Raw genomic sequence first — 17,544 nt, 5'->3', positions numbered from 1 at the left:
ACATGTGAACGGCGATGCTACCTTTAATATTCTACCTTGCACGGCGACTTCCACGCTGAAGCATACCAAACCACAAAACCACCACATTATACACGCAATTCCTGCTCCTCTGCGGTCTAGGACAAGGATTTTTTTTTTTTTTTTAACCCAGGATAGCAAAATAGCATTATGGATTTGGGTTCAACGTGTTTGGAGTCCTCTGGGCCTCATGGATCGGGATGTCCATTTCTCTCCCCAGGTTCAGAAGTTTTCAGCCATTATTGCTTTAAATGTATTTTCTTTACTTCTTTTTCTTCTTCTATAATACCTATAATGTTTTATAGGTATTTTTATATTATAGGTATTTTTTTTTTCCATTGTGTCCCACAATCACCATAGGCTTTCTTCACTCTTCCTCATTTTTTTCTTTTTACTTGTCTATAATGGAGTAATTTCCAATGTCCTATCCTCCAGGTTATGGATTCTTTCTTTTACATGGTCAAGTCTACTTTTGAAACCCTCTACTGAATTCTTCATTTCTTGTGTTTTTCAATTCTAGGATTTTTTTCTTTTTTTTTTTTTTTTTGACGGCTATTTCCTTGTCAAACTTCTCATTTTGTTCGTCCAACTGTTTTCCTAATTTCGTTAGTTGTTTGGGCTTTCTTGCAGTTTTACTCAACTTCCTTCAGAGGATTATTCTGAATTCTTTGCCAATTCATAGATCTCCATTTCTTTAAAGTCCGTTATTGGAGCTTTATTAGTTTCCTTCGGTGTTTCATATTGACCTGATTTTTCCCTGACTCCTCATGTTGGTATCTGTGCATCTGGGTAACGGGGCTCATCTTGTAGACTTTGTAGGTTTGCTCTGGCAGACACAGTTCTTCATCAGCTCAGTTTGGGTTTCTGAGTGTGATTTCTGGGAATGACCTTGGGCAGGTGGAGCATGCTATTATGGCCTCTTTCAGGTCAAGGGGGATAGGGGTGTGTGCTACTGGCTAAGAACAACTGGACAGGACTGACAACTTGGTTCCCTACCCAAGTGAAGCTCTAGGATGGGTTCTACAGTTGACTGAAGTTTCTGGTCAGGCTTCCTAGATGGTCAGAACTGGGGACTATATTCAGTAGTAGATAAGCCTAGGAACTAGCCTTCCAGCCCTGGCAGGGCAGCAGGATGGGACCCAAGGTCTGCAGAGCTCATTTTTTAGCAACCCAAATTAGGCCAGAGTGTGCACTGAATTTCCTGGTCAGGTGAAGCCCCCAGTTCTGCTCTATACTCTCGGTTCAAGTACCCCTGTATGTAGGGCTGCCGAGTGGGCTCTGCAGCTTCCTGTAAGCTCTAATTCGGTTCGCTGGCTGGACAGGCTAAATAAAGGCTGTGTTCAGTGATGAGTGAGGCTATGAATGACATTTCCTGCCTCAACACAGTGGCAGAAGCATCTCCAAAGCTAGAAGAACTCTTTGTCTTAACTCAAGCAGATCTGCTTGGCAAGTTCCCTGACGGAATAGGGCCACTGGCTTAGTTATGCAAACGGTCAGCTCTGGCCTGCCTCTCCGCTCAACTGTTGCTGGGCCGCAGGGCTTCCAGGAGTTATCCCTAGCCATTCTGGGCAGAATGGGCTGGAAGACGCTCTCCAGAGCCAGTGTGGCTGTGTCTCCCCTTCCCTGCCTGGGCAAGAAGGGGAGGGGTCACTCCAGGCTACTCTCAATTTTCTCAACAGGCTCTGCAGGTTGGGAGAGGCCGGGAGCTACCCTCAGCCTTGGCTATGAATTAATCCCTCTGCCTGTGCCAAGTGTGTGGCACAGAAACTCTCCGGGCCGGGTATGGCCTTGACTCTGGGGACCATCAGCTCTGCACGCCCCCCTCTTGGCTCGTGAGCCACTGGGCTGTATTGCTTCCAGGAGCTGGTGCCAGCCCCTCGGGTCAGACAGGGCCTAAGACACCCTCCAGAGCTGCCGGGGCTGTGATTCCATTCCTTGCCCAAGCAAGCCAGTTACAGGGCCAGCAGAACTCCTCAGTTGAGGATCCAAATCAGGTAGATCTGCACTCCGCAGTTCCCTGGTCAGAGCGCGCCTGTGACATGGTTCTGCAGATGAGCAAAACCACTGCTTGGGGAGACTGCCGCGGCACTGCAGGAATGAACCTGGTCTGCCAGCATCCACATGCTCCTTGTTGCCGGCTCACCCTCTTCTCAGTGGGGGCGGGTGGGGGGGTGGTGTCAGATTCCCAGTGGGTGAGCCACGCACACTCCCCTGCAATCCCCGTGGTGCGAGATCAGAGTAGGGGCTCCCACAAAGCAACCCAGTGTGCTAGGGTGGGGAGCTCGCTGTCACCACTGAGGTCCCTTTCCACTAGACGAGGAGGGGAGACCTCTCTGCATGGAGCCACAGTGGCGGGGGGAGAGGCCGTGCGGGTCAGTGTGGAACTGCTTCCCTCACCCTGCTAACACAGTCTGCCTGATCTCTGTGAGGCAGGGGGTGCATCAGCCTCACCTCCACGTTCAACGATTCTCTCAGCAGTGAGGAGTGAAACCAGGAACAACCCATGTCTCGGTCTTGGAGACATCACCCCTGGAGTCCTCCATCTTGAGCTTCATATTGAACGTCAGTGTTACTCCTACAGTTGTCACTCAAAGACCTTGTTGTTGCTGACATTTACGGTTTAAACCAGGAGTTCACAGATACGAAAGCCGTCATGGGCCTATCCCTGGCGTCTAAGCCCTGACGAGGCCCTGACGAACACAAAACCCTGGGTGCCAATTTGGTGGACTTAACCGTATCTAACACTCACATATGTATGATGAATCTCACAGACGGGGCTCATTTAAGTGAGGCTGCTTTGGGACTACGGAATTTTGACCTGGTATAGGAAGATGTGTTTTTAGGTCATTACAATCCTGTAACTAGGATGCATGAAGTTATGAAGGAAAAAGCTTGACTAGCCGTTGCTTGTTACCCTCCTGTGAGAACAGTTATTTCCTTTCCCTCACGGTCCTGGAGCTCAACTCTCTAAAGCTGCTGTGCAGCTCCATGGCTGTGCTATTACTCAAGAGTCACCGGTGAGGTGTCCGGCCTGCGGAGAGCTGCTGAGTCTCCTCCTACATACATACCCTGTTGAAGCCTGCATGCAGGAGAGGGAGGACCGAGGCCTCTTCACGGTCACCCGATCTGCAGCAAAGCAGAAAATGCAGTCACTCAGCAGATACAAACCAGGGTTCCTCACACTGAAACATGGAGAGAGAACAATGAGGCAAGCATGGCGTTTGCTCTACCAGTGGCTTCCTGACCAGCATGTGCCCACGGGATGCACCTGCCTTCCAGGACCCCCATCTGCCTTCCAGATGCAAAAAAAAAGGAACATAAACAGTAGAGAAAACTCCAGCAGTGTGCCCGAAAGCATCACCACAGGTCCACATGAGTGGCCATCTCCAAAGCTGGGCTGCTCTTGAAAGTTGCAACAAATGGATGGGACAAGGTTGGTCCAATGCTCATCCCAGACACCGCTGTCCCCAAACCTTCTGGAAGCACAACTCCCACCCCAACACCTGGCTAGGTCCAACTCTCAGTGTGAGGAAGACCCCTGGCACTACAGACTACAGCACCCCATAGCCAAATGCAGAAAAAGGGTCATCAGGAATGTCATGTTAGAAAGGAATAAGAGAAAAAAAAATGGATTATCGTCCCTCATTTCACAGGAAGGTTTCCTACACTGAGCCTACAGCTGGGTCTCAGAACTTCATTTGGGTACAATGTTTGCTCATCATAAAGACATGCTACATTTCTGCTTCCATCATTATAAGAGAGAAAGGGCATCCCTGAGATAGCCAGCAAGTAACATGGAGTATATACCTTGGAAAACAGAGAAGGAAAATGGAATAAAAGATATTAGGTGGAGGAGCGGGTGACCAGGGAGGGAAATCCTGGGGCTTGTTTGTGGCTTTCCCCATAGCTCACGCCTTCCCTACAGGGAAAAGGAGTCCTCCTTGCTTTTTCTACTCAGGAACTCCACATTCAACCTTCTTCGACTGATAAATGAGGAGGGACACAAAAAGAGTCCGAAGGTGTTAATAACATTCTATTTCATAAGCTGGTTCCACAAACTCAGCATTCATTTTATTATTGTTCTGTATCTATATAAAATATTTTATTTTAAAAACAGTGGGGGAAAGGGTGGAAAATAACAAGCCATAGCAAGTCCTTATTTGTCAAAGATTTGTAAGCATTTCCGCTACATGCCTAATGTAAAAAAAAATTGTGTTTCCCTTTTGGGTTCGTGGAATGAGCCAGCCTTGGGGAGTATGGTGTGTGGCCCGGTATACTCCTGGAATCCATGCACAAGACTCAGAACACTCTAGTAACCCCTCCCAGTGCCCTCAAGACAAAATACAAGGGGGTGATGAAGGCTAAATATACCTTGGTCCCCCTCACTCATTCCACTTGAGACCCCAAGTCCCACCAGGATAATGAGATCAGGAACCAATGGGAATGATTTCTTTCCTTTCCTTGGACTTGGCCATGGTAGGAATGAAGTGAAGCAACACAGTTCTTAAAAACAGACTCAGGGAATAATAGGTAAGAAGAGTCTTTGGTTGGGGTAAAACTCTGTAGCCACGATTTCTTCCTGTACCAATAAGCAGTATTTCAAATCTCCCCTGGGCCAGGCTTGCCTGGGGGAGACCTCAACTCTCCTGTCTCCGTTGCTGGCTTGTCGCAGAATCTGTGCCAGCTCCCATAATGGGGCCAAGTCCAGTAGGGCTCTAGGCCCTCATCAAAGGCCTTCTTCTCTCCAAAGCGAAGGATGGCTACTAAATGAATACAACCATTTTCGGGCGCCTGGGTGGCTCAGTTGGTTGGGCGACTGCCTTCGGCTCAGGTCATGATCCCGGAGTCCTGGGATCGAGTCCCACGTCGGGCTCCCTGCTCAGCGGGGGGTCTGCTTCTCCCTCTGACCCTCTTCCCTCTCATGTTCTCTGTCTCTCATTCTCTCTCTTTCTCAAATAAATAAATAAAATCTTAAAAAAAAAATAAATGAATGAATACAACAACTTTGATTCCAACGACTATAGCTTGTACCAGCAGCGTGTGTTCCTTTTCGGTCTCTCGTTCTAAGGGGTGGCCATTTCAGACAACAAACCCAGCAGAGCAGCTTCTCATCCCACTGTCTCGTACCTATAGCCCAATCCCCCTTCTGTTGCCTTCCAGCATGGGCATACATCCTACTGTCCTGCTTCTAGACACAGAGCAGTCCTGACCCCAACTATACAATCCTTTCCTTCCAGCGTGTTTACTGCTTCTTTGTGCTCATACTGTAATTTGTTTCTTCTTCAGTGAAGAACAAGAAGTCTGCTACCTCTTTTCTTCAAAGAAAAATGATGAGCGGGAACAAATTTCTCCCCAGACATCTCCCTCAGATCTTCTGTTCATTTCTAGCACGCAACGAGCACCCCTTTTCTCCTCCTGTGTACTAGTGTGGGTTAACAGCAGTTAAGGATGACAGAGAGAAACCTAAATATATCCAGAAGCTCGCAACACAGAGGACACCCCCACAGAGCAAGATCTAAAGTTGGTGTTGTGGGGCCAAGGGCATGCCCACTGCTCTGCTGGCTCACAGACTGGATTCCATCAGACACATGTTTCAGAATGAACAGTACCACCGCCAACTGGGGATGGGAGTCGGGGGGCGGGGGAGGAGCTTACGCTTGTGAAACCACCGCAAGGATCACTGTGTGCTCGGAAGGATTTGTGGCCCGGATCGACCTGCAACGAGAGAGCTCCAAGTCAAACCAGGTGATCTGGGCTTTGTTACAATGAACAAATGCGGAACCTCACATTGAAAAATGGCACAAAACCCAATCTTCCTCTCAAGAGAAAGTCCGAAAACACGTAAAGACAACAGAGAAAGATGCCCTTAAAGATTAGGACAATCTCTTTGTTGTTCCTTTAAAAAAAAAAAAAAAAAAGCTTTTTTTTTTTTTTTTTAAACGCCTGGGCAGTTGTCCAATGGGTCAGATCTGCCAATTTTTCACTTCAAAAACTGGCAAATTCCACTTAAGTTCCATGTTTTCTGACTGAAATTCCACTCTGCAAAGAAACTGGCAGTCCTACAGCTCTCCGGTTATCAGTTTGTACTTAGGGAGCTAATTGCTTTGCATCTTTTTTTCTTTTAAAATAGTAGATAGCTCAGAAAGATGACCTTATAATAAAAATTAAAATACTCGCTGGCCGCTGGACATACCAATTCAGGTTGAAACTCGTAAGAGCGATACAAAGAGCTGCCTAATTTGTTTTGGTCGTACTGCTGTTTGTGCTGAAATGCTTTCAGCGAGTGGGCCACAAACTAGGGCTGGGCAACGCTGCGGTGCGGCCACTGTCCCTGCTGATCCCCGCTGTACCATGGCCACCTGTGTGTTGTTTAGTCCGTAAGATTTTAATAGGATTGGACTACGTAAGGATCTAGAACTTTGAGGTCCATGCATCTTCTTACAACATGTGCTATTGCATGCCGCAGCTCTGATTCTGGATTATCCTGGTCAGGGCTCGTGAATGGAATGAACTATTAATAAAGGGCCACATACTTGAAGCTTAGTACAAATAAGCCTGCTTGTTTTGACCCATTTCCTCCATCTGGACTCTGTTTATTTTGAGATCCCTGGGAAGAGAACCATCATCTCTAAGAACAGAAGGCTCAAGGCTGCTCCTGAGTAATTTGTGAAACAACATGTATTTGTTGATCTTTCTAGCTATTGGCATTTCAGCTCTTCTGCACTACAACATATTTGTACTACTGCTCCCCTAGAAAAAGCCAGCTTGTATTGCTTCATTTCCTTCAACTCTCACATTTCTTGACCTTTCTCAGAAAAGGTACTTTCCCAATTTCCTATTCCTTGAGATCTCACTCTACGTGGGTGGGAGGTTCAGGAAAGTGACCAGCTCTCGTCTTCCTGGGAAGTACAGTTTCCTATGGTAGATAAATGGTGTTTGAACAAACTCCTTAAGTTCAATGCCTTAACTCACTGTGGGACAGGGAGAGTAAGTCAAGACCCCCTATTAAGGCTAGCACAGACTACTTCCTATTCAGCCACCCCACAGCACAGATCTTGATGAGGCCAAGGTACCATTTTTTTTTTTTACCTAAGAGCCTACTGAATTCTCAGCAGAAATACCAGTTACCACCTAATGAAAAAAATGCATAGCAAGTCCGAGGTGCACCCTATTGTCTAGGGAAATACTAAGCACTTCTCAGCCTTGTGCAATCTCTTCCACCCCAACGAGAAGTCAAGGCTACACTGCAAGGCTACGTTCTAAGGAGTGAGCCTCAAGAGGCACAAACACTGTTAAGAACGTAACTGGGCTAGAGCCCATGCTCCCTTAGCTTCTTTGGAAACTGGCTTTCATTTTGGGGGTTGCTTCTTGCTGCTTATCTCTTCTTTCTCATTCCTCCAAAGGAACTGGTATAGCCAGGGAGACCCAGACCTCTTCCTGGTGGAGAGGACGAAGGGGAACTGCAATCGGTGGGGTAGAGGTCCAAGGAAGCATGTTAAGGTCCAGTCTAGCTCAAAAATCCAGGGATCTTGGACCATGGATGACAGTAATGAATGTACATCTGCCAAGAGCGTGTCCCTTACTCATTTTAGGGGGACATGTACTGGCAGTCGTGCATTCAGGAATCTGGCTGCCCTCAACATAACAAATAAGAGTCGGTAAACACAGCCCCTGATACACAACCTGGCTTCTGACCTACACAGATCCCCCACTGTTTTTCTGTGCAGCTAAGACAGAAGTACATTAGATAAAAAAACTAAATTTCTTTATATTCAAGGAAGATTGTAAAGCTTATCTGCTAAATTTCTTCACCTGAATAAAAAGAATTTATTTTTACACCTGAATCTTGTCTTAAATCATTCCATGTATGCACAAAGGACAGTGGTGTTTCTACTACAAAATCATTTAAGAAGATTAAGTCAAGACCAAGAAAAAGAAGATCTAGTTATAAAGGACCAAATTCTATCCTGTAGATCATTTAAAAAGAAAAAGTATTTTTTCTTAGTATTTCTTACTAAATATTTAGTATTTATTTTCTTAATACTGAAAGTACCATCCAAATATTTTATGATACATTTATTTGTATCTATAATAATTTAAAAAGAAAATATTTCTATGCACAATAGTAAGATTATTTGAGGCCAGTAAGACATTTTAAAATAGGTTCTGTGAGAAAAATTCTTCTTTGAGAAACTGAGAAGGATCAAAGAATAACAAGGCAATGCCTATGATGAGAAATGTCTCTTAATCCAATCATTTCTTCTCAGGGTGCCAAAGGATCTAAGAAGCCACTTCCTTACCTTTCGTTTCACTTACTAATATTCAAGAAAATTCCAGCTCCATATGTAATTGGAGTCTGTGCTGGTCTAGCATTTAATTAGTGACCTCTTGCTGTCTAGCTTCAAAGCATTCCACTTGTGCTAAATGGATCAGTTCATCCACAGAAAACTCTTATGACTGCATTTATTTATGAACAGGCATGCATTTTCCCCCCTGGAGTGCAAGCATTTCTGTAAACAAGTGGGGCGTTTGGATCCCTGGAAGACTTTCCGCTGAGGTAAAGAAGCTGTTTGTGCTCCCCAACCGCTGTAGAATCTACCCATCTGTGTCAGGCAGGGAGACATGTGTATTTCACACATTTCCGATGTTCATTTTGGGACAGAATAATTAAGATTAAAATATCTGGTTTAAATCCAAACCCCATCTGTATAACAAAAACTGTGTGAATTTCAATGTCTCTTGCGTGCGTGCGTGTGTGTGTGTGAAATATGAGCAATACTTGGGGGGAAAAACACCTTAACATTTTCAGAGACACCCAGCTCGCACCTCTAAATTCACTGGAACTCAAATGTGGAAAAACAGAAAGGGTGAAATAAATCTATAGGAGGAGCTATAGCTTTCATCACAGAAATCTGCACAGACTGCTTAGATGCATCAACACACATTTTAGAAATACTTGGGATGGAACTAAAGACATCTCTAAGTGACGGTCATTTTAGGCTATTAAGTGAACGTTTAACGAGCATGTTACATTAGAAAAGGTACCTGCACACCGCTTCTGCATCAAAGTTTCGAGTTTGTCTGTGATCTATTACGATAATTTCATGATGTTTATCTAGAAAGCATTCAAGGGCTGACTCTGGAGTCCGAGCAATATTGCATCTATAACCAGCTCTGTCACAGGCCCACCAGAATCCATCACTCTGACTATCTTCCTTTGCAAAGATCAGCAAAACCTGAAATACAAAAGAGCATCTTAGAAGCAATCATCATCCTTACAGACTGTATTAAACATGAGCCTAGGGTATACAGGTTTAAAATGCGGCGTCTAGAGAGGAAATACCTGGGTTCAAGCCCCAGCTCCTCCAACTGATTCCAGTGTGTGTCTTTGAGCAAGGTATTTCATCCCTTTGTGCTATAGATTCTCCACGGTCAGATGCGCCACCCTAGCTAGCTGTGAGACCTACATGAGCACGAGTAGGTGCTCAGTCATTCTGGGGAGGGGGGGTTGTTACTCATTTTTAATTTCCCAATTGGCTTTGTTGTTAAGTATATTAAGCAGTGAAATTATTAACAGGATAATTAACACAGCTGGGACTATGGTTCTCACATACACGTGTTTGGTTTCAGGGCAGGTGGTGTCGGCCTCTCAGTACCTGGAGGTCAACTCTCTGATCTTAGTAATTAAATCCCTTTAAAGACACAGGAAAGGGAAGGAACTCAAAGGAATTTCAAACACTAATTTTAATACCCAACCCATGCTGGAATCTGGAAAGAATGACCATGCAAGGAGAAGGTGATGCAGCTAAACTGAGGAAAACCTGTCCCTTCTTGCCTCACTGAGAAGTGTGGCCCCACTGGAAAGAAGGTACCAGACTTCACCCTGGTCGCCCTCACCAGCCCCTGGGCTCCAGCGCCCAATTCTCTGGCGGAAAGCCAGAGACAGCCTTACCACCACCTGAACTGGTTCATTTATTTGCTTGATCATGATCTATTTTCTCCACTGAGACTGAGCTTCAGGACCCCAAGGAACTGCCTGCTATGTTCCCTATTACCCCCACCCCCACTGCTGTGCTCAGCACCAAGCTGCCACTTACTAGCTGCTCAGCAAATATCTGGTGAGGTAAAGGTTAACTACCTGTAGAGTTTCCTACAAAACACAAAAGGGTTTTACTATTATTACAAGTAAGAGGTCCAACAGAAACACCTAATTATCTCAAGACATGGATAAAGCGTTGAATGTTCTTGAGCATCCACTCCTAAAGAATTAGCGATAGAAGGTTTTTTTTTTTTCCTCAAGAAGAAAGGCCTTTAAACCAATAACCAGTATCATTCTTTTCTTTTTTAAAGATTTTATTTATTTGTCAGAGAGAGAGAGAGAGAGAGAGAGAGACCATGAGTGGGGAAGAGGAGCAGAACGAGAGGGAGAAGCAGGCTCCCGGAGCCTGATGCGGGACTCGATCCCAGGACCCTGGGATCATGACCTGAGCTGAAGGCAGACGCTTAACCACCCAGGCGTTCCAACCAGTATCATTTTGATGATGAAATATAAAATGTGTTTCATTTAAATTCAGAAAGACAAACTGTCCAACTATTATATTTTCAAAATGTTTTATTAATTGAGAATTGGCAATATACTGAAAAATAGACACAACAGTCTAATAAGCCTAATGCACCCATCTCCCGGCTTCAGCAATAAACCAACTCTGGGCCAGTCTGGCTGCATTTCCATCCCTGCCCACTTCTCGACTCCGACATTAGTTTGCAGCAAAGCCTGCATATCACATCATTTCAACTGCACGAATCTACTGAAGATAAAGACTGTTTAGGGGTGCCTGGGGGGCTCAGTCGGTTAAGCATCAGCCTTCGGCTCAGGTCATGATCCCAGGGTCCTGGAATCGAGCCCCACGTTGGGCTCCCTGCTCGGCGGGAAGCCTGCTTCTCCCTCTCCCTCTGCCTGCTCCCCCTGCTTGTGCTCTCTGACAAATAAATAAAATCTTAAAAACAAAACAAAACAAAAACCACAATACCATTTGGGGGCGGGCAGCAAAGCAACACTTATTGAGCAATAGCAAAGTGATAGGACAAAGCTCCTAAGGAGGGAGGGGACCCAAGGGGGGTGCCCCCACAATACCATTTCAAACCTAAACTTCCCCAATAGCTCAACATCTTAAATATCTGAATATATCATAAATGTCATTTGTTTTACATTTGTTTAAATCATTTCCTGTTTCCCAAATGCCACGTTTCCAGAAGAGATATTTTTCAACAGGATTTTGCCATTTTTTCTTAGCACATGGCTTAAAATCATACCCTTGTAACACACAAGGCAGCCAGCCAGACTTACTAAGAGCTCATCTTGGTCTGTCATTCCTTTGCCCAGAGAGTGTTTCTAAGAGTTTTTGACCAAAGAGCTAACTTCTAGGAAGAAGTGAGAGTGGCTCTTCCAAGGGAATTGAAGGGCATCGCCCTGTGGATTTGATAATGAAAAGAAAGCCTTCAGATCAAATAAGAGAGCTACAATGAAAAAGTCAGGTAGCATCAATTGGTTTGTGTGTAAAGTCACTGGCCCTCTACTTGGGGTAGCTATGGTATTAACAAGAAAAACTCCATATACAGAGCCTCAAAGTCAGCAAAGGTGAGAGAATTTCTTCCGTCATCTGGCTGGCTAAATGAGGGATTGCTAAACAAGAATCTCACCACTTTATGTTTCCTTTACACTATTTGGCCTCAATAATTGACTAATACAGTAAGAACATGATTGTATTCCCATGTTGGACATTGCTACAGATTAATCTCATATACCTTATGCATCCTCTGAAGAGAGTGTACCACTTTTGGAAAAATAATATTATTGAACAAAAATTTCCCAAGCACCTGTTATGTTCCAGGAACTGTTTTGAGTTGCTTAGAGTACACTGATGAACAGAGTAAAGACCCCCCGCACTGGAGAGGGACCAACAGCACGCATAATAAGCAAGCAAACGACACAGCATGTTAAAAGCAGTACGTGCTACCTACAAACAGGAAGCGGTAAGCAGGAGCCGGAGTGGGTACCGACTGCTGCATTAAGTGGGTAGGCCTCACTCACAAAGTAACAGATGCAAACGAAAAGGAAGGAAACAAAAAGGAAGCCAAATTGCTATCTGAGGGGCAAGTATTCGTAGCCAAAGGAATGGTTCTATGGGCCCCTACAGTCAGACGTGTGCCTGACGCGTTCGAGGAACTATAAGGAAGCCTGTGTGACAGAGGGGAGGGTGACAGGGAAAGTCTAGTTCACAGCAGAGGGTTACATCAAGGTAAGGCCATTTCAGGAACTTAAACTAGATTTCACATGAAAACTCACAACCGACTCAAAGGGAGAAACTCTCCTCATCGGGTCTTGTTATTTTTCTGTAGTTCTGATGCTTTGACATCTGGAGCCTTGCCGACTGCTTGGAGACTGCTTCTGAGGGTTGGCCAATTTGTAGAGGTAGCAGGAGACTTGCCTAGGAAAGCACCCTTCGAAGGCAAACCAATCCAAAGCCCTTACTCCTACCCCATCTTTTATCATGCCTTAATGCATGGAACCACTCTCCACCTGCCCTCATCACTCCAACCAACTAGAGACAACAGCTATACCCCAGATTCCCCTGAAATGATTCATACTAGCCAAACCTGCTTACGCTCCCTTACCCATTCCTTCCCACAGAAGCCACAGGGGAGGCTCTTGGCCATATTTTCCCCTTGCTCTCTCTGCCTCCTGACCAACCCTGGTGCTCTGTGTGTGGTCCTTTAGGGCAAGGCATGGCCCCTCCTCTCAGTGACAAGACTGTTTAATCATCGTCCTTTCCTGATGGGTCGGCCTCACCGTACCCGAATAATAACATCTACATTTTAGAACAGGACTATATTATAAAAGCACTCATGAGAGAATTTCTTTAGGTAGTATTTAAAATTCTTCCCATTTAAGGCTGATGTATGGAACTTTTAAATTACTATACTGTACACTGGAAACGAATCTAACACTGGTTGTTAACTAACTGGAATTAAAGTAAAAATTTTAAAAATAATATTCTTCCCATCTATAAAAAAAAATCAGAAAAACTAGTTTTCAATAATTCAACTCCTAAGTGAGAAAGCTACAGGAATTAAAAATATATACATTTTAAAGTACTATAGTAATTACCCTTTTTGGATGTAACCAGGCTTGGACTCTCCGTCCCTATCTCCCAGCACAGCTGGGCTAATGATACTCTGTTTACAGAAATTTGGAATTTGAACAAAAGAGACACAAAAGCTGGGAATTGAGACCTGTGGCTCGGTGATCGTAGAGACAATAAAAGCCTTCAACCCTTGCTGTCAAAGTACTCAGACAGTCCACAGCCACACTCTGTAAGGCACAGCTTCTCAATTCCTCCTTCAAATCTACAAAGGGGCGCCTGGGTGGCTTAGTCATTAAGTGTCTGCCTTTGGCTCAGGACCCTGGGATCGAGCCCCGCATCGAGCCCCGCATCGAGCCCCGCATCGAGCCCCGCATCAAGCCCCGCATCGGGCTCCTTGCTCCGTGGGAAGCCTGCTTCTCCCTCTCCCACTCCCCTTGCTTGTCTCTGTCAAAAAATAAATAAAATCTTTAAAAAAAAATCTACAAAGAAAAAAAAACTGCACAAATATGTTTAATTCATTTATTTACTTGGTTGTCTAAGGCAGCTCTTACTTGCAGCCAAAGAACAAAACCAAAAAGACCTTAAGCACTACAGCCCCTCCCCGTATTTAACTTCCTATTTATCACTATTTAGTTTGTCAGAGATGGCCATTTTAAAATATTTTTTGGCCATTCACTAAGGCCAATCTCAAAATGTCAGAAAATATACTTAAAAAATCCATTCTAAAGGCATACAAACGAATTGGATTTGTGAAGAATAAAAGTTAACTGACCCTTTTTATCTGCTCTAAGTAACATGCAGAACATTCATTCAGAGAGTATGTACTGATGATCTATCAGGTAAGAACTGGGAGTAAAAAGCTGATAGGGATGGACATAGTCTAGTTTCCATCCCTAGAAAGCAAGCAGATTAGACAGGTAAAGATAAACACAATAAATGCACTATAGAGTGGTGATCACACCAGGGTACAGACATGATGCTTAGACAAGAATCTAGGTACAGGGGAATGGGCAGAAGGAAACAATTTTGCTATATCAACTTAACCACACTGCTGTAAACATATCAAATGAGTAGAAAATCTGATCTGGGGTGAAGCCAGGGACAATGAAGCAACACCTTCCTTCTGGGATAGATCTGGGTCTACCTGGGTCCTGTCCAGGATCAGAACGCAAGTATAGCCAATCCTTGCTCCATGTGATAGGGCCAGACTCTGAAAACCACCACAAAAGGCAATCTTAAACAATGGTAAAAATGACTGTCCTAGGACCTTAGAAATTTTTTCCAAACATGAAAACTTTCTGTTGGTTTTAACTGAAATATGAAATAAAGTAAAACATTTTTTCAGGATGCTGTAAATTAAAACATTAGAAACACTGAAAATTAAAATACTTTCTTTTTAAAAAGAACTAAGGGTAGCTTCAACAGGGTATGCCTTCTCCAAATTGGGTAAATTAAGGATACAGAGTGTAAGCATCTTTTTGATGCCTTGGGGTATTAGAAAGCCCTAAGCCTGGGTCAGCTCCAGTGTTTTATCCAATATTTTGTCCTCCCTACTTTCAATGCCATGGAATATCCCCCTGAGCTCCATTAACTAACGTAGTTTTTTACTTCCTCTGGGACATTTCATTCTTTTCACCACAACCACTTTCCTCACGGATGTTGACCATCACTGCAAGCTGAACTACCTCTGGCCCCAGATCTAGAATACGTCAGTGTGACAGTGTGAACATCCTCAGGGTCAGCTCTCCCTCCTCTAACCTCATTTATGTTCCACTTCAACTTCCCTCTGGTGTTACTACTTTGCACTTCTTTGATGCACTTTCATCTCCGTTGGCTACTTCCCTCTTTTGATGCTTTATTTGCGCAAAACGAACGCCATGTGAGAGACCAGATGGCAACAGCTATACACTTTGCTGTCTGTGCTTGACTGGAAGAACAGGTGGCAAAGACCAATCATGAAGACTTTTAAAAAGGTGCTGTGATTGGTTACTGATGGGGCTACACATCTGTTAATAGCATAGTGGTGTGTGGACTCACGAGCTAGCAACAGAACCCATATCTACTGCAATTGCTCAGTTAGAACACTCATGTAATTGCAATCTAAAACATGTTGTGGGGATCTGGTAGGATTTATCTCAACTCTGAAATCTCTACATATTAAGACTGTACAAAGCAAGGGCTACCTCTACTGCTTTTCAAACATAACTACCGAGACCCCAAACTCCACGCAAGGCCGCTTTCTTCCTGCAAAGAGAGTACTACCTAAACCTTGTTACAGCCACATTGTTTTATTCATCTCTCCATCCTAGCTAGAATAATGAAGTAAGGGCTGATCCAGGGCAGGGCTAAGAGAACCAAGTACAGTGGTCTGGTATGAGCAGCTGCAGAGGGGTAACAGAGATCACAGGGACTTGGGGGAGGGGGGTATCCTAGTGGCAATGACAAGAACAGAGGCCAGGACTCTCTGGACTTCCCGGAGCAAGAAGGGACTCTGAGGGTGATCCATCACGCCCCATTCCATAAATGAGAACAACACCTTCCCCAAGCCAAGCAGCAACACAGCCGGATACCCATCTCCCCAACTCCTCCTTCAGTGAGCTTGCCATGGCTCCAGTGGAGGTTCTCTTGTTTGCTGGAAATCCTTATAACCAGTCCTTTGACAAGTTTAATCAACAAAGGCTGAAAAATATCTTTGAGGAGAGCAATAATCAGTCTTGGATAATCAAATTAGAATGTAACTATTTTTCCTCTGGTAGGGCTAATTACAAAAAACATGAAGATAAAACTAACTTCTCCTCAACCTGAAGAACAAACGTTCATTATCGGTATTTTTTATCAGTAAGAATGCCTCCACACATCTCCACATGCATTCCCTAGGTCTACTACTTTGCATCCATTTTCAAAATACTTGGTTTGGCTTTAAGCAAATCTTGCTAACAGTTTCTAGAATAGATCACATGTATAGATTTTATTAGTTGTATTCACATACTAAACCATTGTCAGTCTGGGGGGGAGGTGAAATTCGTAGGAACAAATGGTTTGAAAGCTTTCCATGAATGTCCCTAGAAAGTGATGCTAGTCACAGCCACAGTTTGATGTGAATTTAAGGGCAGCCATTATACTCAAAGTACTTTAAACACAGGATCTTATTCAATAACCCTTTAACCATTCTTAGAGGTGTGAACTATCCCCTAATTTGTAAATCTGGAAACAAAGGGTTGGAATGGATAAGAGACTCGTCTACAACCACACAACTATCAATATTTGAACTGAGGTCAGCCTGACTCCACAGCCTGTGTAATCACGTTAATTTACTTTTGTTTTTACCCCCTAAAATATGGGACCAAAATTCCTACCAACTCTGTAGTTCCGTGGAACTGGCTGCACTTGGTGGCGGCTATGACTTGGCAGTAGCTAAGGACAAACAGGATGGGGTATGTAAGGGTAGCTCCCCATGAGGCCACATGAGCTCCAATATTTAACAGTTCCAGACCATCTGCATCCATATAACATGAAAGAATAAAATTTTAAAGCTAAGCACTGCCTTGGTAGGAAAAGCTTAGTCCACAGCTCTGAGTATCATTTGCAAATCCAGTTGAAAAGCCCAGTTGGAGTGGGAGGGGAGAGGAGGACAGCACTCGAAGCAGAAACACGTCAATTCTACACACTCAACAAGTAAATATCCTCGAGGCACTGATGAAGGAAAGGCCACTTCATTTTGAAATGTTGATATGAATCTATTGCCTTATAACATTTCCCCTATTTTTAATTTTCTTGCCAAGACTGGAAAACAGGACTTTTACTATGAGTCTCAGCCACTCACCCAGGAGAAATGCCCTCTATTACACCACACTGTACTTTTCTCCAATACCCCCCACCCCATTCCACTTCTTACATTGCTCCTGCCAGCTCCCTGAGGGCGTGCAGAGCCCCATGTTACATGTCCTGACATGGGAGCAAGTTCCGCCTAGTGAACTTAGAAATGCACCCTCAAAAGCAACCCCATCCTCAAGTGTTCTTATCAACAAGTACCTTCCCAGCCCTAAGGACTCTGGTTGATGTAGCTCATTAACATTTTCGGCATGCCACTGTACTCCCAATAAGTATTTTTTGCCGGGTCAGGGGGAAAACCGAATACAAATACAAAGACTCTAAGACATAGTATGATTTTTCTAAGATAGTTGCAGTATCAGCAGCAGAAGCACAAAAACACTTAACTAGGTGTCACTGTCCCTGAAGGTGGAGTGTTACAAATAATAGAACGGACTGAGCAGACCCCTCTGGGTGGTCAGGGAGCCGTGTGCAGCCTCTCTTCCCTTGTAGCACATTATGGAGCCTTGAACTTACAGGTGCTCTGTCGATTGGTTTCTGGATGGATCAA

At 44.4% G+C, this 17,544-nt stretch overlaps 1 protein-coding gene across 12 annotated transcripts in view; it reads right to left on the bottom strand.

The window, feature by feature from the left end:
- Positions 1-17,544, bottom strand: part of PDE8B (phosphodiesterase 8B) — a 236,875-nt gene that overhangs the window by 91,204 nt on the left and 128,127 nt on the right. For all 12 annotated transcript variants that reach the window (XM_064596268.1, XM_064596269.1, XM_064596263.1 and 9 more), the window contains 3 exons: positions 9,064-9,254; positions 5,674-5,733; positions 3,087-3,144 (listed from right to left, as the gene is read on the bottom strand). In XM_064596268.1, the coding sequence (XP_064452338.1) occupies positions 3,087-3,144; positions 5,674-5,733; positions 9,064-9,254 (309 nt within the window). The remainder of the gene's footprint in view (positions 1-3,086; positions 3,145-5,673; positions 5,734-9,063; positions 9,255-17,544) is intronic.

Source organism: Mirounga angustirostris, unplaced genomic scaffold, assembly GCF_029215605.1.
Source record: "Mirounga angustirostris isolate CCGP_5_RB_7025 unplaced genomic scaffold, mMirAng1.0.hap1 SCAF_7, whole genome shotgun sequence".
NCBI classification, from domain to species: Eukaryota; Metazoa; Chordata; class Mammalia; order Carnivora; family Phocidae; genus Mirounga; species Mirounga angustirostris.
This window is presented reverse-complemented; position numbering and strand designations above follow the sequence as displayed.